Source organism: Ziziphus jujuba, chromosome 2 (assembly GCF_031755915.1).
Source record: "Ziziphus jujuba cultivar Dongzao chromosome 2, ASM3175591v1".
Lineage (NCBI taxonomy): Eukaryota > Viridiplantae > Streptophyta > Magnoliopsida > Rosales > Rhamnaceae > Ziziphus > Ziziphus jujuba.
Window position 1 is genome coordinate 6,928,650 of NC_083380.1, and position 21,788 is coordinate 6,950,437.

Genomic DNA, 21,788 nt, shown 5'->3' on the forward strand with positions numbered 1-21,788 from the left:
CATATGCTTTGGCCTAATAGCTCATAACAGTTTCATCTATTACTCTTTATCTGTAACAACTCATATATATCATTGTATTTATGTTTATCTGGTGTGTTTATCTTTTTGTACCTACTCCCTTGTATTTATACAGCAAATCAATACATTAATAATATGGATTTTACACTATATTCCTCTCTGTTCTATATGGTATCAGAGCCCTAAAAACTTCATCAGTTCTTTCGATCCTTTTTTTTTTTTTTTTCTTTCTTTCTTCCATGGCCCAAAATTTCTCAGCCACATCTTCTTCATCTGCACCCATTGTTCCTATGCACAATGATCCAACGTTCTCTGGACAACATCTAATTGTTTTCAACGTTGCCTCCCAAGCCCCTCTTCATCTCACAGAGTCTAATTACTTTCCTTAGTGTGCACAATTTGACTCATTACTCATTGCCTACGATCTATATGGCTATGTTGATGGCTCCAAATCATGTCCTTCTCCGACTGTCACGGAGACTTCTACCGATCCTCCCTCTCTAATACCCAATCCAGATTATCTCTTCTGGGTGAGGCAAGACAAATTTCTCCTCAATGCCCTTCTTGCTTCTCTCACACCAGAAATTGCTCACCTAGTAGCAACTGCTACTACATCGTATGCTGCATGGACCTCATTGGCGACACACTTTGCAAAAACGTCCAGATCCCATATTCTCCTTTTGCAGCAACGCCTCATCAAACCACAAGGGAATCGACCAATTGCCACATACCTTCTTGATGTACGAACAGCAGCCACAGAACTTGCACTTCTCAACATGCCCATAAGTGATGAAGATCTTGCTCTCTACATTATCAATGGCCTCAGTCTAGAACTCAAAGACGTTGCTGCTGCCTTTTGAACCAGGGAGTCTGCCATCTCCTTTACTAATCTTCATGAGTAACTCATTGAACATGACTTTTACTTAAAAAGAGTTGAACCACAAACTGACACCATGACCATATCAGCCAATGTGGCTTATCGGTCTACCTCGAACCCTTCCTCCACTAGGAAGCCCTCATGGTTCTATCCTCCTTCCCTGTTCACTCCTACCTCTGGTTAATTCAGACCACATAATCCTGGCCGCTCAAACAACTACAAAGGGAAGTGTCAATTGTGTGACCAACAAGGTCACTCTGCTCGATTCTGTCCATCCCTCAAGCAACAGTGGACCTACGCTCCAGCTCGGCGACAACCACCTCCTTCCAGATATAACACAACACCACAAGCCTATCACATCAATCCAGTTGATCATGGTGCTTTAGGCCGTCATCCATCCTCTGGAACCTCTCCTTCCTCAAACTGGTTGCTGGACACTGGGGCCACCCATCATATTGTTAATGACCTTCAAAACCTTGCCATTCACTCAGAGTACGATGTCACAGATGCAATTGCAGTCGGTAATGGTTCCAAAATCCCTGTCATTCATATTGGTTCTGTCCATCTTCCAACTGCTTCTAAATCTCTTTTGCTGTCTGATATCTTGTGCGTGCCTCACATGATCAGAAACCTCCTTTCTGTTTCTAAACTATGGACTGTTAACAATGTTTCTGTTGAATTTTTTCCTCACTATTTTGTTGTTAAGGATCTGAAGACGGGCTCACTTCTGCTACGGGGTCCACACATGCAAGGAGTATATGAATGGCCTTCTCAAGTTTCCCCACCCATCAGCTTCACTGCTCATAAAGCCCCTTTATCTAATTGGCAATCTTGCCTTGGCCAGCCATCCAGTCCTGTTCTTCGTCACGTCGTCTCCACTTTTTCTCTTCCAGTGTCTAATTTTAAACTTTTTCAGTGTGATGCTTGTAACTGCAATAAAACACACAAACTTCCATTCAGTGTTTCATCTTTGTCTAGTAGTAAGCCCTTTCATCTAGTTTATTCTGATGTATGGGGATCCTCTAAAATAAAATCTCATGATGATTTCAATTACTACATTGTATTTGTTGATCATTTTTCAAAATATATGTGGCTATTTCCTATAAAACAAAAATCTGATGTCTTTCAAGTTTTTGTTAACTTTAAAAAAGTAATTGAAAAATTCTTTCAAACATGAATAATCTCTTTTTATTCTGACAATGGAGGAGAATTTTTAAAATTAAAAACTTATTTTGCAAAAAACGGAATTAGCCATTTTTAACAATAACTCGTACACCGGAACAGAATGGCTATGCTGAAAGACGCCATAGACACATTCGTGAAACTGGTCTAGCCCTTCTCACTAATGCGAACCTTCCGTTAAAATTTTGGTCATATTCAGACTTTGTCTTGTGATGATGTCGTGGTAAGATTCCCATACTCTATTTGAGACTTTGCTACTTAAAATTAATACTCTGATTTATCTTCCAACAATCAAGTTCCTTGAATTTCATCAAAAAAAAAGAAAAAAAAAAAAAAAAAGACAAAAAAACAGCAACTTGAAGGACAAAAGAACAGCCCAGGTTATAATAAAGTCTTGATCTTTCTTCAATCAGCTGGAACTACTCCAAATATGCAAACTGGGTTTTTACTATATCTCTCTAAATTATCATCTTTCTACTCCAATCTGTGCAAAACTACATAAATGGGAAACAAAAAAAGACAGCACAAATCAGAAAAGAATGCAATCGATACAAAAAAGGGTCAATTGTTATTATTATTATTATTTCTACTGGTTTATAAAGAGAATTCATTAGTGCAAAATAAATAAATAATTTAAAAAAAAAAAAAAACAAAAAACAAAAACAAAAACAAAAGATTCAGGTATGTGTGATGACGTCAGACAAAGGTGCGGCCAATGAGTGCTTGAACAGTTTACGTCCCTCTGTCCATATGCTATTGGACTCCCACGCGGCTTACTAGCGCGTGGCATTGTATCTTCTTCACAAATTACCGTTTAATTACCCGCCATCGAATCGTTAAAAGGAATTAAAGAAATTCCAAAAGGGAATAAAATATCTCATCTCACTCTCTATGTCCTTTCAATCCGACGCCGTTCCAACAACCGTAAGCGGTTCATTATGAATCCCAACCATTTGCTTCCTTTAAGCTCTTCTTCATCGTCCCCTGAATCACCAAGAAACTGAAACCAGTGGTTTCCTCTGTTACTTCATTGAATCCCTGTGTTGAGAAGAAAACCCTCAAGACCTCCCTAATGAGGCTTTAACCATACCCTTTGGCCAACCCCCAATAGCAAGCCCGGTTTGTTCGGTTTTGTCACCTCCATTGAAGCTTCCATTGAAAAGGTTATGTGGCTTTGCATCAAATTTAGTTCCTTTTTTCCTCCATTTGGCACAAAGTCTGTTGATTTTCATCTCATTGATAGTTTTATGTGTTAGACTTATGAATACATGAATTGCCAAATATATTTCTAAATTTTGATCCAAATATCCACATAAGGGTGGTGAATCATTCAACCCCCTTTTTTTTTTTTTTTTTTTTTTTTGGGAAACTGACCCAATATCATTATTAACATATCAGTCAAGACAAAAGCTATACCATAAACAGTTTGCTATTATCTTTGCATATTTATTTATGGAACCAATTTTAGTGTGTTGCTTCTAATATTATAAGTAGAAGAAAAAGATAATATCATGGTTGATTGAAAAGAAAGAATAAAGTTGCATGGGACATGATAAAACTACTGAAATGTAATTCAGGAAAAGGGCAACAAGAAGTCTCTATCTTTGCTGCTGATGCCTTCTTTTGATCTGCAGTTTGGTTCTGTATTTCAACCATATATATGGTATTCTTTCTACGACATCATCCACAGCATCAAAGTAGGCTACACTCCATGATTTTCTCATTCCCACTAGCAGATAAGGAACTAGAACTCCTATCCCAAATCCCAATCCAATGCTCAAGTAAAACCATTTGTCAATGAAGCTGTCACCACTGCTATTATCCTTTGGAGAATTCCATCCCTTTCTGGATCATCATCATCATCTTCATCACCTGGACATATTACAGCAAGTGGCATGCCACAAAGGCCAAGGTTTCCAGCATAAGAGGATGCTTCAAAAGTTGTCATATGATCTTTAAATGGGATCTTTTTGACAGGTTACTGATACCAAGTGGAATTCTTCCAAACAGGTTACTCAGTGACCCATCCAAAGTTACAAGGCTGCTAATATTGACAAACCACTCAGGTACTTTTGAATTGAAGTGGTTCAACTTAGATCTAGGTGAACAAGTGAAGTTAAGTTTACAATGGTAAGAGAAGGAATGGAACCTGATAAGCTACAAAAAGATAGATGCAACTCAGTTAAGGTTGGGAGCTTATTTAGTGTCCTAATCAGTCTGACCCTACCATTGGAAGATCATTTTCATTCATCTTTAGAGAGACAAGACCTGTTATCAGTTCAAGATTGTAAACTTAAAGACTCGACATCAAGATACCGCAACCTAGAGAGGTTTCCTAAATTTTGAGGAATCACACCATTAAACCCAGCATTTGAGAGGTTTAGATATTGCAAAATTTTCAAAGATCCAAAAAATTCAGGAATTGGGTTGCCATTGAATGTGTTAAAACTCAAGTCCAAATGTCTCAAGGACTTCAGTTTCGGCAATGAAGGTGTAATTTCCCCACTGAGGTTATAGAATACATATCTGCCAGAAGAATGAAAACCTTCTGGATATGGATTATGGAGATCGACTGTAATGACGGCTCCTGTACTGTTTTCACAGCTTATTCCATGCCATTGACAACAGTTGCTTCCCTTCCATGATGAAAGCCGGTTGTCAGGGTCATTAAGACCATTTTCATGGCAATAAGAACCTCCCTATCAGACTCTAAGCAATGCATCAAGCGTGCATCACAGTAATTAACAAATTCTCTTATTATAAACAAGAGAATCAGCATCATTAATCGAAACAGTTACAGTTTCCATCATCTCAATCCTTCAAGTTACAACTCTAAGTCTGAAACCATGCATGAAATCTCAATATATGTATGTATACTGCTCTACCTTGATTTCCGTGAAGGCCAAGAAACTCTTATTTCCTTCAAATTCGACCAGAGTAATAGTTGATTGTACGGTTTGAATTTAAAGTTTTACAAAAAGTTGGTGCAAGTTGGTGCTAACAATATAAAAGTCCTGACAAGATTACCAAAAAGACACTATAGAAGTCATAAAAGCATCATTTTACCCCTATTGTAACCTAAAACTCCTAGGTTCACCATTGTTATTCAAATCAACTGACCTTTTAAGTCTTGCATAGTGGGGACAGATGCTATGGCAGCATCATGGACTTTCGAGGCAAGAATATCTTCTTTCTTTCTTTTTTTTTTTTTTTTTTTTTTTTTTTTTTTTTTTTTTTTTTTTCCCCAAGTCAATGAGTAAACCACTGAGAAAATTTCATGGAAATTCAAGTGTGGTTTCTGAGTATCCAAGCTCTTGTTTATTTCCAAAATCAAATATGCTAGCTAGATGCTAACTCTATAAAGTTTATAGATATTATAAAATAATTAGTTTTCTCAGCCTCAGATTCCATTACAGTAATCATATGTCCAACTTTAGTTGGCCAATTGATATTTTTGAGCACATAAGCACAATTTCAGTATAAACAGCATAACACCTTAGGATCATTGCCCCTATTCCTTGTTTTCCTCTAAGGCACTTAAAATGTTTGGATAACTGTAATATATCTAAATTATGCTTCCATAATTCTTCCTGGCTCCATTAGACAACTTTGCTGCTTAAGATACTCTAATTTTTATCCTCTCTAACCTTGACTGTAATTCAAGGATAAAACAACTGCGTTTCTAACAGTTATTTTTGCATGCCTGATGCAGTTGAAGTTGGTAAAAAATTATTCACTGGGAAAGTTGCATAGAAGCATTGGGACAGCTTGAAAATCTGGTAGGACTCGAATCTTCAACCTTACTTGCAAATCATGCTCCGCTAACACTCACCCCTGCATTTTTTTTGGGTTATTACAACACCAAACCAAACAGGAACTTAGCAACAATGAACTAATGGCCCTGTCTAAATAGTATCATGGGACAACTTTCCTTCTTATCTTCCCTGCCTTTAATGTTTCTTTCAATTATCTGCATCTTTGCTGTTTAGCTTGCTTATATCTTCTAAACCCTTTCACTAAACTATCAGTCCTATTTAGGTCCCTTTGCTTATTCAACAGTTGGATATGCCATTTCATGTCTAATTACCCAAATGAGGTTTTGGCATAGTTTTTGCCATTCTAATAAAATTTTAATTTTACTTCAAATTGTTGGTTTTCGTTCAAAACTCCACAAGAGACTCACTTCCAAATATAGAAGCCGGGTTTTATTATCTCTAAATAATCAACTTGAATGTTGAAAAAATAAAAATGATCTTTTTCTAAAAGCCAGAGTGCTAGACAGTACGCATAGGAAGTAAAAAATGCATCGACACAAAAACTCCCTAATTTATTTATTTTTCCTTATTTTTATGGGTTTATAAACAAATTCCATCATCAATATAATAGATAAGAAAAGTAGACATACCACAAAAAGTTCGATACTATATATTGTAGGTATATATATATATATATATATGTGTATATTTGTGAAACTCTGTTACTTCTAATATACAAATAGAAGATACCATTGTTGATTGCTTTTCACAAACTTTTTCGTCTTTTTTTCATTAAAAGGTATTTAAGAAATTAAAGAACAAAATAATAATAATAATAATATGAGTAGCATGAATATGAACTAAAATTATCACTACCACTATTCATTCATGTCTTTGATTTTTCCATGATAAAAGTACTAAAACGTATTTCTACAAAAAGTCCAAGATAAAGGCAGTAAATTGATCATAAAAAACAGACTCCAATCTTTACTGATGACGCCCTCCAGTCCTCTGCAGTATGGTTCTATATTTCAACCACAGATAAAGGATCTTTTCAACGGCACCATCTACAAACGAAAAGTAGGCATAACTCCAAGATTTTCTCATTGCCATTACCAAATAAGGAACTAGAATTCCTGCAGCAAATCCCAATCCAACACTCAAGTAAAACCATTTGTCAATGAAGCTGTCACCATTGCTAGTTGCCTTGGGAGTAGTCCTTCCCTTATCTTGACCATCATCTTCATCATCAGGACATTTTACAGCAAGTGGAGCACCACAAAGGCCTTGGTTTCCACCATAACACGACGCTTCAAAAGTTATCATGTGATCTTTATAAGGGATCCTACCAGATAAGTCATTGTTTGACAAATTCAGATACCCCAGAAATGAGAGTGATTTCAAGCTTTCAGGAATAGCACCAGAGAATCTATTATTTGAGAGATCAAGCGATTCCAATACCTTCAACTTCGAAATGCTCTCGGGCACATGTCCACTTATATGGTTTCTGGACAAGTTCAGAGACACCAAGCCTAGCAATTTTGTTAACTCTTCTGGGAGATCACCACTCAAATTATTTTCCGAGACATCTAAGGCTACAACGAGGGAGAGGGACTTGCTGAACATCCGAGAGTGGTCTTTCATTGTCAGAACATAGCTTTCTTCATAATATGTGCCCATGTACTTCCCATAGACTAGATAATCTTGAATGTTTTGGACTTGTGACATGGCTTTGAAATCTCCAAAGCTAGCAGGAATGCTGCCGTTCAACTGATTATCTGCTAGGTCCAGGACTTGTAATGAACTTATAGTGGATAACACAGCTGGAAGCTCTCCGGAAAATGCATTGGATCTCAAGCTAAGAATCCTTAGACTTCCAAAACCATCTCCAATCCATGGTGGAATTCTGCCCGATAATCTGTTGCTTCCAAGATCCAGTGTCTCCAAACTCGATAAGTTCTGGAAAGATGATGGAAGCTCTCCTGAGAATTTGTTGTGACTTAGGTGCAAGGTTTGAAGCATACTTAGATGACCCAAGGAGGCAGGAATATTCCCAGATAAATTGTTTTTACTAAGGTCTAATACCTTCAGGAAAGAACAATTTGCAATGCTTAATGGAATAATTCCTGTTAAGCTGTTTTTGGAAAGATCAAGGACTTCAAGATTAGGATTGCTACCAATAGAAGCTGGGATTTCTCCACTTATGTGGTTGTCAGAAAGGGAGAGGAAAAGCAAGGAACCACTTATGTTATTCGGAATGTTACCAGAAAATTTATTTTTGGATAGATCAAGTAACTCAATGCTGCCATTTGGAATAGGAATGGACCCATTGAAGAGGTTGGAGCGAAAAGAAACCACTGCACGTGAAGTAAATTTTAATGGACTTGGTAGCTGACCTTCTAGTTGATTGTGGGAAACATTCAATGTTGATATGGTAGAGGAAAGTTCCCAAAACCAGTAAGGTATGGAGCCAGAAAGGCTAGTATTTGAGATATCCAAATCTATGAGTTCTTTTTGTGACTTCAGCCAAGCAGGAAATGAAGGACCCAAATTGCACGAACCCATATAAAGATACCAGACTTGGAATGGGGGAGCCCAATTGGAACTGACATTAAAGGTAAAAGAGTTTGAAGACAAGTGTAGAAACATCAGCATATCATGCTTTAAAAAATGTGTTTCACTAATCATACCCGCCAAATGATTGGATGAAACATCCAAATATAACAACTTAGAAAGTTGTCCCAAACTTTCTGGTAGGGTCCCGTTTAGTTCATTGTTTCCTAGCCACAGTTGAGAAACATTTTCAAGTAATCCTAGAGAGTCTGGGATGGGACCATATACAGAGTTATTGGACAATTCAAGATGAACAAGATTCTCGAGCTGACCTAGCCATTCTGGCAATTTACCTACCAAGTGATTGTTTGACAATACCAACACTTGCAGACTAGGCAGGGGCCTCCTAGAAAGGCAACTTTCTGTTCCTTCAAGGAATTCAGGCAAAGTTCCGGTCAAGTTATTTCTTCCTATATCTAAAGAGACCAGGTTGCAAAGTTTTCCAATAGAGCTTGGAATCCCACCCTTAACATTATTGGCAAAAAGACTTAGGTGAGTGAGAAATGTCATGTTTCCAATCGAAGCTGGAAGTTCTCCATGTAGTTTATTGAAACTTAAATAGAGATCTTGCAGCTTCTCCCATCTTCCCCTAAAAAATTGATAGCAACTTGCTGTAAGATTGTAATTTTGGTCAAGATGCAAAAACTGCAAATTTGGCAGATCACTAAAACCAAGTGGGATTCTTCCAAACAACTTGTTGGCGGACATTTTTAAAGTTACAAGGCTGGAAATGTTGACAAACCAATCAGGTATTTTTGAATACATGTTGTTTGAACTAAGATCAAGATGAACAAGTGAAGTTAAGTTAACAAAGGTAAGAGGAGGAATCGGACCTGGTAAGTTACAGGAAGATAGATGCAACTCAGTTAATGTTGGGAGCTTGTTTAGTGTCCTAATCCAGTCTGATCCTAACATTGAAAGATTAACTTTGTTCATCACAAGATGCTTCAGAGAGACAAGACCTGTTACCCATTCAAGATTATGAACTTGTAAACTCAAAGACTCCACATCAAGATACTGCAAGCTAGACAGGTTTCCAAATTTTTGAGGAACTGCGCCACTAAACCCAGCATGTGAGAGGTTTAAATATTGCAAATTTTTCAAATATCCAAAAAATTCAGGAATTGGGTTGCCATTGAATGTGTTAAAACTCAAGTCCAAATGTTTCAAGGACTCCAGTTTTGTCAGTGAAGGTGTAATTTCCCCACTGATGTTCAAGAATACATACCTGCCAGAAGAATATAAACCATTTGGATATGGATTATGAAGATCAACTGCAATAACAGCTCCACTACTGTTATCACAGCTTATTCCCGGCCATTCACAGCAGTTGCTTCCCTTCCACGATGAAAGTCGCTTTTCAGGGTCATTAAGACCATTTTTTAACTCAACAAGAGCTTCTCTGTCAGACTCTAAGCAACGCATCACCTGTGCATCACTGTAATGAACAAATTCTCTTATTAGAACGAAGAGAATCAGCAGCATCAATCGAAACATTATAACTGGTTCCATCAGTCAATCTTCCAAGCTACAACTGGAAGTCTCAAACCATGCATGAAATCTCAATATATATATATATAGATATATACTACTCTACCTTAAATTCCGTGGAGACGAAGATACTCTTAATTTCATTAAATAATAACAGAGGATAAGATTATTGCACGGTTTGAATTCAAAGCTATACAAAAGGTTGATGCCTGATAATATAAAATACTCAAAGCATCAATACCTTGTCCTTATAACAGAAATCCATTGGTACTGGGTCCTCCATTCCAGAATATGTTTCCTACCAAGTCATTGTGAAAACTACTGAGAAAATTTCATGAAAGTGCAAGTGTGCCTTCCAGCTCTGCCTGATATTGATGTATGATATTTTTATTATTATGTCTTTTGATTGCAGACAGGAATGTGATCGTCAGCTTCATTTTTTTAAAAATTTTTTTGCGAAATTTTCAACATAGCATTACTTTAATAATGAAATTTGGCATATAGTTGGAATTAATCTTTCAGCATTCCAAATTAACAAATGCTTATATCTTTCAACAGCTCTTCAAATTTTGTTACCCAGAGTCCTGCAGCGTTGACTGATTCATGCAAAGTTTATCAACTTTAGTAAACTATATATACTCTAACATCTAGTCTTCCAAAGAACATGCATTGGTGGAATTTGAATGATAGCATAAAATAATTAGTTTTCTCAAATTCCATTATATATGGTAGTCATATGTCCAATTTAACAATATTATAAATGCATAACACCTAGGATTATTGCCTATTTCCCTCTTTCATTGAAGGTACCTAAAAGTTTGGATAAAACAAAAAAGGAATAAAAATAAAATGAAGAAGAAGCTGAAATCCTAAGAGTAATAGAAGCATTTGATCAGCTTGAAAATCTTCGAAAATCAATAGTGGATCACTGCAATTAAAGAAACTTTCTCTTATTGTAAAGAAGAGAATTGGTAATATTGTGTCCTTTATGTCCTTTGATGATCAAGAAACTTTTATCTTGATTAAATAAGACCAGACGAAAAAATTGTGCATGAAAAGTTTAGTGCTATATAAAATTCTTAAAACCATCAGCAAAAGTAAGAGCCAATGAGAAAATTTCATGAAAATGCGAGCATGCCTTCCTGATATCGACGTAAGAGGATTTTTTTTTTTTTTTTTTTGGTTATTATTAATTCTCTTTATTGCAGATAGAATGGTGGCCATCAGCTTCAAATTTTTTTATTTTTTTTACTCTAAAAAAAAAATTAAAAAAAAAAAATTGGTGCAAAATTTTCCTCAGAGTTCTATTTTAATAATATCATGTTTGGCATATAGTTGGAATCAGGGGTGGGTACATGCTCCCCACCAAGGTTTTTCATCTTAGATGGCCGGCCCCTTTATAAAATTAATTTGTTTTTGTTGTTTCCAAATATTCTTTTAGGGTTTTTTTTTTTATGTGGTACTAAAGAGTTAATAATTATCCCTTTATCTATACTTAGATAAACAATACATTTTCCATTCTATTCATACATTAAAATCTACAATACAAAAGACAATAAAAAATATATATATATTTTTCTCCTTGTTTTTGGTACATGTTGACTTCCAAGTTAATCTTTTACTCTTTTTTTTTTTCTTCTTTTTTAATTTCATTCCATCTCCATAAGGAAAACAATAATTTCTGTATTTTTTCTCTTTTTAATTTTTTAAGCATTTGTTTAAGAGAGAATAACATGTTTGTAGAAAATGAATAGTATAAATTCAATTATAGATGACTGTAAAGATTTTTTAAAAAAAGGAAGAGTACTATTTTGATTTATGTTTTGTTCTGTTTTGTTTTTTGTTTTTTTAATGAATTAATATATGATGGGGATGAAATGGTATAGTAAAATTATATATACTTTTTAGTACAAAAGAAAAATGTGTTTTTTTTTTTTCTTTTTGCTATTACCGAATGTTGTATATTAAAAAAAAATTTGGTGAATTTTTTTTTTTTTTTTTCTTTGGCAAGAACCTTAGGCCCCAAGATAAGTTTCTGGCTCCTCGCCTGGTTGGAATGAATATTACAGCATTCATTTTAATAATATTATTTGGCATATAGTTGGAATGAATATTACAGCTAGCATTCCCTATGAATTAGTGCTTGACGTCAACAACTCCTCAAACGTTATGGTTCTCGCAAAGCTTGAGGATTTTAATTAACACAGTTAGAGTTTGTGACCCGAATTCTTGTTGACCCGACCCGAAAAGCTCGCGGTACGACCCATTTAGTGAAACTAAATTTTAGAGAAAAAATTGGGGCTCTGTGGTGGAAGCGGAAGTCTCAGGCCGATAGGCCCGAGACCGTAGCCCACCACTGAGCCTGATGGGGGTGCGGGGGCAGCGCCCCCGCGGTATGGACCTGTTCAATTTTAGGGTTTCTTCTGTACTATATATATATCTGTATTTTTGTTCGGCCGTCATTGGGGTTTTTAGGGTATCTCGAAATTTGGCTCACCTTGTACAAATCTTTCGATATTGAATTTGCTTCTCTCTGCCCGTGGTTTTTCCCGTCAAGGGTTTCCACGTAAACTGTGTGTTTGTTCTTCGCTTTCTTTGTTTCCGTTGCTATTTGTTTTTCTCCCAATTTCGTAACAAACACGCTATTGGCTGCCGGCAAAGAGCTGAGCGATCGCGTAGTACAACTGGTGGTGGACCATGACAGGATGCTGGCTCGGCCTTTCCACTTAGTGCGTCGGCAACTTGAAATATTATGTCCTGAGTCCAATATCGATTACCATATGCAAACTTTATCAAGTTGAGTAAACTATACAAATTACCCCTTTAATCTTTGCAAAGAATATGCATTTGGTGGAATCTAAATGATTGTATAAAATAATTAGTTTTCTTACCTTTCATATGGTAACATTTATGATTTTGGTTTTCTGTTTTTAATTTTTTCTTTAAGCTAGCTTTTGTCCAAGATGTATGTATAATTGACATATGCTTTTAAGTGTTAATGATAGTTAGGTTTCTCACCTAGCTACAAACTTAATTACTAAAATTAAATGAATAAATAAATAAAAACCCATTAGTTTCAAACTGTCTATAAAATGATACCCATTTTGAGAAAGGTTTTTCATTTTGCTATTATAAGTTGCTATCATGATAGCCTTTTATCATTCATGTATGCTTAATCTTTCGAAAAAAGAAAAGGAGGAAGAAAGAAACATAAACGTAAAACGAGCTCTTAGACTATATAACAGCATAACACCTAGGATTATTGCCCCTAATTCTTGTTTTCCTCTTTCATTTTGAGGCAGTATTTTAGATGTTTGGAAGACTGATGTAACTATACATGTTTCCATGAACATAAATCTGCAAGTATTTCAAGGACAAATTTTCTATTTAAATTTCTCTCATTTTATCCTCTTTAACTCTACTGAAAATTCTCATCAAGTAATTCAAGGACCAAAAAGCTGCAATATTCCAAACACTTATTTAGCATGCATGATATTGCTGAGGGTCAGCTTGAATGTCTGGTAGGACTCTTTCTCCGTTATTATAACAGCTAACCAATAAGGCTCTTAGCAGCAATGAACTAACGACCATGTCCAAATACTATGGGACAAGTCTCCTTTCTTGTCTTATCTTTTTTGAATGTTTCGTTCAATTTTCCACAACTTTGTTGGCAATAATGTCTTCTTATGTGGAAACTACTTAGGAAATTTCATGAAAAATGCATGTTTGCCTTCCTGATATTGATATACCGATTCTTTATTCTTATCTCTTTTTATTGGAAACAAGAATGGTGATCAGCAGCTTCCTTTGTCGCAAAATTTTTCCACAAAGTACTATATTAATAATGACATTTAGCATATAGATTGAATTAATATTACAGAAGTCCCAGTCAATTAATGTTTTATATTCAACAGGTCTTCAAATTTTATAATTTCCAGACTCCAACATTGACTCCTTCAAACATGCATTAATGGAAACTAAATGATAGTATAAAATAATTAATTTTTTTTTAGACTCCACCATTCAGGTCATATGTCAAATTTTAATGGGTCAAAAATATTGTTGATATCAGAATGGAAGATATAAAGCACAAAAACAATTCTGACAAAGCATACCAGCATAACACCTAGGGCAATTGTCCTCTCTAATCCTTGTTTTCCTCTTTCATATTTCGTGACAATTTAGTTTGGAACACTTTAAATGTAACTACAAAATGCTTCCATGGACATTGATGCATATTTTACCAGAAATTCATCAATTAGAAACATATGAGATCTCTTGATTGTTCAGATTTGTTCCTGGTTTGTTAGGTAAACTTTGCTGCTCATAAAATACTCTGATTCATCCTCTCTAACCTTGAATGTATTTGAAGGACCAAAAAGCTGCGTTCCTAACAGTTATTTACCATGCCTCTTATATAGTTGAAGTTGGGAGAAAAAAATCATTCAGTTGGGTCAGCTTGCACCATGGTCTCATTACTTGGTTACTGAACAGCTAACCAATCAGGCACTTAGCAGCAATGAACTAATGGCCTTGTCCAAATAGCATGGGGCAATTTTCCTCTTGTATTCACTATCTTGTGTTTCTTTCAATTATCTGCAACTTTGTTGGCTTGCTTTCATCTTCCAAACCTTTCACTTAAATATGGGTAGGCATATTCCAAGTGGAATATGACATTTCATATTTGAGACCGAACTGCGGCTTAGGGACACTTTTTGCCAATCTCATACAGTTTTGATCTTGCTTCAATATATATTTTCTTTTGCTAATGATGATTAGCTGTTCCTCCATTTTAATTTATTGGTTTTGGCTCAAAACATTCCAATTAGGACACGTTCCACTTCCAAGTATAGAAACTGAGTTCTTATTATCTCTCCAAATAATAAACTTAAACTTGCCTGTTTAAAAGTAAAAGTACTAATATTTGAAAGGAGCCGGACATTGTACATAGGAAATAAAACAAAAAAAAAAAAAAACAACAAAAAAAAAAAAAAAGCAATCTACACAAAAACTCCCTAATTTATTTTTTCTTTATTTCTATGGGTTTATAAAGAGATTCCATTGTATAGATAAAATACTATATTATACATATGAACCCAAATACTCCGTTACTTCTAATTAATATATAAGTGAAGAAAAGGCTAATATCATGGATGATGCTTTCCAAAAACTTTTTCTTTATTTTTTATTTATTTTTTATTTTTTGATGAATTCTTTTTCTTCCTTTTTATTAGGGTATCTGTCGACGGGAAAAAAAAGGATCCAAGAGGTATGAACTTAAAAGAAGCATTTTGACAGTTTTTCATTCACGTCTTTGATTTCCACATGATAGAACTTAAAACTTTTCTAATGTAATTCTACCAAAAAAAAAAAGAAGAAAAAAAACAAAAATTTACATGATAAAGGCGACAAATTGAAGAAGAACAGACTATCTTTGCTAATGACGCCCTCTATTCCTCTGCAGTATGGTTCTATATTTCAACCATATATATAGTATCCTTTCAACAGCAACATCCACAAAAGTGAAATAGGCATCACCCCAAGATCTTATCATTGCCATTACTAGATACGGAACAAGAATTCCAGCAGCAAATCCCAATCCAATACTCAAGTAAAACCATTTGTCAATGAGGGTGTCACCATTAGTATTATCCTTGGGAATAACTAATCCATTACCAGGATCATCATCATCATCTTCATCACCAGGACATTTTACAGCAAGTGGAGCACCACAAAGGCGTTGGTTTCCACCATAAGAGGACGCTTCAAAAGTTGTCGTGTGATCTTTATATGGAATCTTACCAGACAAGTCATTGTTTGACAAATTCAGATACCCCAGAAATGAGAGTGATTTCAAGCTTTCAGGAATAGCACCAAAGAATCTATTATTTGAGAGATCAAGCGATTCCAATTCCTTCAACTTCGAAATGCTCTCGGGCACATGTCCACTTATATGGTTTCTGGACAAGTTCAGAAACACTAAGCCCAACAAATTTGTTAGCTCTCTTGGAAGATCACCAGACAAATTATTTCCGGAGAGGTCTAAGACTACAACAAGGGAGAGGGTCTTGCTGAACGTCAGAGACAGGTCTTTAGTAGTAAGAACCAGGTTTTCTTCATAGTAGATGCCCAAGTACTTTGCATAAAAAAGATGATGGTAAATGTTTTGTACTTGTGACATAGCTTTGAAATCTCCAAAGCTAGCTGGAATACTCCCATTCAACAGATTTTCTGCCAGGTCCAGGACTTGTAATGAACTTAAATTCGATAGCCCTGATGGAAGTTCTCCGGAAAATGCATTGGCCTTCAAGCTAAGAATCCTTAGACTTTCGAAACCTTCTCCAAACCATTGGGGAATTCTACCTGTTAATCTGTTGTTCCCAAGATCCATTGTCTCCAAACTCGATAACTTTTGGAAAGATGATGGGATCTCTCCTGATAACTTGTTGTCGCTTAGGTGCAATGTTTGGAGCATACTTAGTTCACCCAAGGAGGCAGGAATTTTGCCAAATAAATTGTTCTTGCTAAGGTCTAATACCTTCAGGAAAGAACAATTCCCAATGCTTGGTGGAATAACTCCTGTTAAGTTGTTGTTGGAGAGATCAATGACTTGAATATCAGGATTGTTGCCTATAGAAGCTGGAATTCCTCCACTTATCTGGTTGTGAGAGATGGAGAGGATTAGCAAGGAACCACTTATGTTCTCTGGAATATTACCAGAAAATTGATTTTTGGATAAATCAAGTAGCTCGATGTTGCCACTTGGATTAGGAATGGACCCACTGAAGAGGTTTGAGCCAAAATAAACCACTGCACCCGGAGCTAAGTTTAATGGACTTGGTAGCTCACCTTCTAGTTGATTATAGGAAACATTCAACAGTGATAAGGTAGAGGAAAGTTCCCAAAACCAATTGGGTATGGAGCCAGAAATGCTAGCATTTGATATATCCAAATCTATGAGTTCTTTTTGTGACTTAAGCCAAGCTGGAAATGAATGGCCCAAATGGCATGAACTCATATATAAATACCAGACTTGGAATGGAGGAACCGAACTGACATTCAAGGTGAAAGAGTTTGAAGATAGTTCCAAGAATCCTAGCTTATCTTGCTTTAAAAAATGCTTTTCAGTGACCATACCCGTCAAACGATTTGAAGAAACATCAAGAAAAGTCAAATTAGAAAGTTGCCCCAAACTTTCTGGTAGAGTCCCATTTAGTTCATTATTTCCTAGCCACAGTTGTGAAAGATTTTGCAGTAATTCTAGGGAATATGGGATGGGACCATATAGAGAGTTATTGGACAAATCAAGACGAACAAGACTCTCGAGCTGACTTAGCCATTCTGGTAACCTACCAACCAAGTGATTGTTTGACAATACCAAGTCCTGAAGACTAGGCAGAGGCCTCCTAGAAAGGCAACTTTCTGTTCCTTCAAGGAATTCAGGCAAAGTTCCGGTCAAGTTATTATTTCCTATATCTAAAGAGACCAGGTTACAAAGGTTTCCAATAGAGCTTGGAATCCCACCCTTAATATTATTGGAAAAAAGATTTAAGTGAGTGAGAAATCTCATGTTCCCAATGGAAGCAGGAAGTTTCCCATGTAGTTTATTGAAACCAAAATTGAGAACTTCTATCTTCTCCCATCTTCCCCTAAATAATTGATAGCAACTTGCAGTGAGATTGGCATTATCATTAAGAGATAAAAACTGCAAATTTGGCAGGTCACTAAAACCGAGTGGAATTCTTCCAAAAAAGCTATTATGGCCTAAATCCAAAGTAATGAGGCTGCTAATATTGACAAGCCAAACAGGTATTTTAGAATGGAAGTCATTAGATCTAAGATTTAGGACAACAAGCGAAGTTAAGTTTACAATGGTAAGAGTTGGAATGGAACCAGATAAGCTACAAGAAGATAGATGCAACTCAGTTAAGGATGGGAGCTTATTTAGTTTCCTAACCCAGTCTGATCCTACCATTGAAAGATTAACTTCATTCATCCCTAGATGCTTTAGAGAGACTAGGCCTGTTACCCAATCAAAATTATCAACAAGTAAACTCAAAGACCCGACATCAAGATACTGCAAGCTAGAGAGGTTTCCTAAATTTGGAGGAATTGCACCACTAAACCCAGCATGTGAGAGGTTTAGATACTGCAAATTTTCCAAAGATCCAAAAAATTCAGGAATTGGGTTGCCATTGAATGTGTTGAAACTCAAGTCCAAATGTCTCAAGGACTTCAGTTTTGTCAGTGAAGGTGTAATTTCCCCACTAAGGTTCCAGAGACCATACCTATTAGAATCAAAACCTTGTGGATATGGATTATGGAGATCAACTGCAATGACAGCTCCAGTGATGTTTTCACAGCTTATACCCCGCCATTGACAGCAGTTGCTTCCCTTCCATGATAAAAGCCGGTTTTCAGGGTCATTAAAACCATTCTTCAATGCAAGAAGAGCTTCTCTATCAGTCTTTGAGCAATCCATCAACTGTGCATCACTGTACTGAACAAGTTCTCTTATTATAAAGAAAAGAATGAGTAACATTTTCTGAAACATTTTTACTTTTTCCATCAACTTAATATTTTCAATCTACTTTATGCCTGAAACAATGCATGAAGCCTCATTATATACTAACCTAATCTACCTTTATTTCCTTGATGACCTAGAAAACTGAAACCTTAAAACTACTATGTTCTCCACCATTATATGCCAATCAACTACTTTCAGCCTTACATGGTGGGGACAGATACCCTTGGTCCACACATTATTGACTGTCGAGTCTCTTTCCCAAGTCAGTGAGGAAGCCATTGAGAAATTTTCATGAAAATGCAAGTGTGCCTTCCAGATGTCAATACTAGAGTTCTTCATTCTCAAATCTCTCTATTGCAGAATAGAATGATGATCATCATCAGCTTTATTTTCATGAAAATGCAATTGTGCCTTCCAGATGTCAATACAAGAGTTCTTCATTCTTTAATCAGCTTTATTTTCATGAAAATGCAAGTGTGCCTTCCAGATGTCAATACAAGAGTTCTTCATTCTTAAACCTCTCTATTGCAGAATAGAATGATGATCATCATCAGCTTTATTTTTCTGTTCTTTTTCAATTTTGTTGCAATTTTTTTCCACAAAGTATTCGTTTAATAATGGCACTTTGGCATATAGTTTGAATGATTTCGCTGTCCCAATGAATTTAATACTTTAATTTCAACAAGCTCTTCGAATTTTATGTACGGAGTCAAATACCGACGACCACTCCCACATGCAAAGTTAATCAACTTTACTAATCAGACCTTCAATCTTCAAGTATGAACTGGTTAAATCTAAACAATGGTATAAAATAATTAGTTTTCTACTCCAGTTTGATAACAAGTTCATTTTTTATTTTTTGTTTTTATTATTTTTTTATAAATTATATGTAATTTGCTTACTTTAATAGTTTATTAATATTAATTGATGATAGTTAAATATATGTATTGATTATAAATGTAAAGGTTGAAAAGAAACATATATAGAAAATGAAATAAAACTTAAAATTGTATTATATTTTTTTTTCCTTCTTTAACATTTATAATTAATTGACATATTTCTAAATTCTAACTACCATCAACTAATATTAATAAACCACTAAAATAAGTAAATTATATACAATTTACAAAAAAAAAATAAAATAATAAAATAAAATAAAAAAACAAAAACAAAAAATAAAAATGAAATTGGTTATGAAACGCGCCTTAGATTCCACTATCCGGGTTATGTTTCCAATTTTAATTTTGTCATTGAAAGCACAATTCTATAAAAGTATAACAGCATAACACCTAGAATTAGTACCCTTTAAACCTTGTTTTTGTTTCTCATTTTGTTGCACTTTTAAATGTTTGGAAGACTCATGCAACTAATGTTGTGGTTCTCTGACCACTTTAGAGAAGAAATATGAGAATAAAAATAAAAAGAATTCTATTAATCTCTTAAAAATAGAATACAAAAATAAAAACTTCTCTCATGGAGGATTCTCACGTGGAACCTCTCTCTGCACTCTCCAATTCTCTCTGGAATTGCTCACTCTTCTCTCAAGCTCTCTCTGGAACTTAAACACTCTCTCTCTCTCGGAGTTTTCTCTCAATATTCCTCACTTGGGATAATATTGAGCTTGCTCACTTGGCTTGTATTGTATGCAACGGGATAGAGCCTATTTATAGGCTTACAACAGCCTCTGCAGAGCCCACAATTGTTGAACAATCCATTTTCGGTGCAGTGGTGTCAAAAATGGTGGCTGTCCAAAATGGTGGCTGTGGTTGGTGCGGCTGTGGTTGGTGCGGCTGTGGTTGGTGCGGCTGTGGTTGGTGCGGCTGTGGTTGGTGCGACTGGACTTCACAATTCTCCCCCTCCAGCCGCATTTAAAACTGATGGTCATCTGCCATCTATTCCAGCTATGTCTCTGCATAGCTTCAGCTTCTCTTGAGCAACAACTTTTGTTAGAATATCTGCTGGATTCTCTTTTGTGTGAATCTTCATCAGTTTCAGCAACTGTTGATCTATTACTTCACGTATCCAATGATAGTGGATGTCAATGTGCTTTGTACGGGAATGATACATTGAGTTTTCAAATCCATGGCACTTTGGTTATCACAATGTATCTTGTAGTCTTCTTGCTTGATGCCCAATTATGTGAGAAAATGCTTTAACCACAACATTTCCTTACCCACTTCCGCTGCGGCAATGTACTCTGCTTCAGTAGTGGATAAAGCAACACACTTCTGCAATCTTGACTACCATGACACAGCTCCCCCTGCAAAAGTGTAGAGATAACCTGATGTAGACTTTCTATTATCAGGGTCTCCGGCCATATCTGCATCTGTATAGCCTTCTAAGATTGGATCACCTCCCCCGTAGCACAAGCACAGCTTCGATGTACCTTTAAGATACCTGAGAATCCATTTGACTGCTTCCCAGTGTTTCTTTCCAGGATTTGAAAGAAATCTGCTCACAACACTTACTGCATGAGCAATGTCTAGTCTGGTACACACCATTGCATACATCAGACTTCCTACCGCTGAAGAATATGGTACTGAGGCCATCTCCTCTATCTCTTCTTTGGATGAGGGGCACAATCTCTTACTCAACTTGAAATGATTTGCAAGTGGAATGCTGACCGGTTTGGCTTTATCCATGTTGAATCTCTTTATCACCCGTTCAACATACTTCTCTTGAGATAGCCATAACCTTCTATTCTTCCTGTCTCGGATTATTTGCATTCCCAAAATTTGTTGAGCTGGTCCTAAGTCTTTCATATCAAAGGACTTAGATAATTCTTTCTTCAGCTGACTAATCTTCATTGCATCTTGTCCAACGATCAACATGTCGTCCACATATAACAAAAGTGCAATGAAGTTTCCACCTGAAAATTTTTGAATATAAACACACTGGTCTGCTGCAGTTCTTTTATAACCTTGACTCACCATAAACGAGTCAAACTTCTTATACCATTGTCTTGGTGCTTGCTTGAGGCCATACAAGCTCTTCTTTAGCTTGCATACGAGGTTTTCTTTCCCTGAAACCTCAAATCCTTCTGGCTGCTCCATGTAGATTTCTTCATGTAAATCACCATGAAGAAATGCTGTCTTCACATCCATCTGTTCAAGCTCTAGGTTTAGACTTGCTACTAAACCAAAAATGACTCGAATTGAAGTCATTTTTACCACTGGTGAAAAAATCTCATCAAAGTCAATTCCTTTCTTCTGAAGAAATCCTTTGACAACCAATCGGGCTTTGTGTTTCACCACCTTTCCGCTGCCATCATTCTTGAGCTTGAACACCCATTTATTCTTTAGTGCCTTATTTCCTGTTGGAAGCT

At 35.9% G+C, this 21,788-nt stretch overlaps 2 protein-coding genes across 2 annotated transcripts; both read right to left on the minus strand.

The window, feature by feature from the left end:
• Positions 1-6,819: 6,819 nt before the first annotated feature.
• On the minus strand, positions 6,820-9,974 carry LOC132800691 (receptor-like protein EIX1). Its single transcript, XM_060814912.1, has one exon. The coding sequence runs from the start codon at positions 9,955-9,957 to the stop codon at positions 6,820-6,822; it is 3,138 nt and encodes a 1,045-aa protein (XP_060670895.1). The 5' UTR covers positions 9,958-9,974.
• Positions 9,975-15,304: 5,330 nt separating this feature from the next.
• Positions 15,305-18,490, minus strand: LOC132799116 (receptor-like protein EIX2). Its single transcript, XM_016026330.3, has one exon. It carries the CDS (start codon positions 18,488-18,490, stop codon positions 15,374-15,376), a length of 3,117 nt encoding a protein of 1,038 aa, XP_015881816.3. The 3' UTR covers positions 15,305-15,373.
• Between the last annotated feature and the right edge of the window lie 3,298 nt (positions 18,491-21,788).

What these genes read in the sequence shown, in the direction of transcription:
- LOC132800691 (XM_060814912.1), bottom strand. Translation starts at nt 9,957, where the DNA reads ATGGAACCAGTTATAATGTTTCGATTGATGCTGCTGATTCTCTTCGTT.
- LOC132799116 (XM_016026330.3), bottom strand. Translation starts at nt 18,490, where the DNA reads ATGTTTCAGAAAATGTTACTCATTCTTTTCTTTATAATAAGAGAACTT.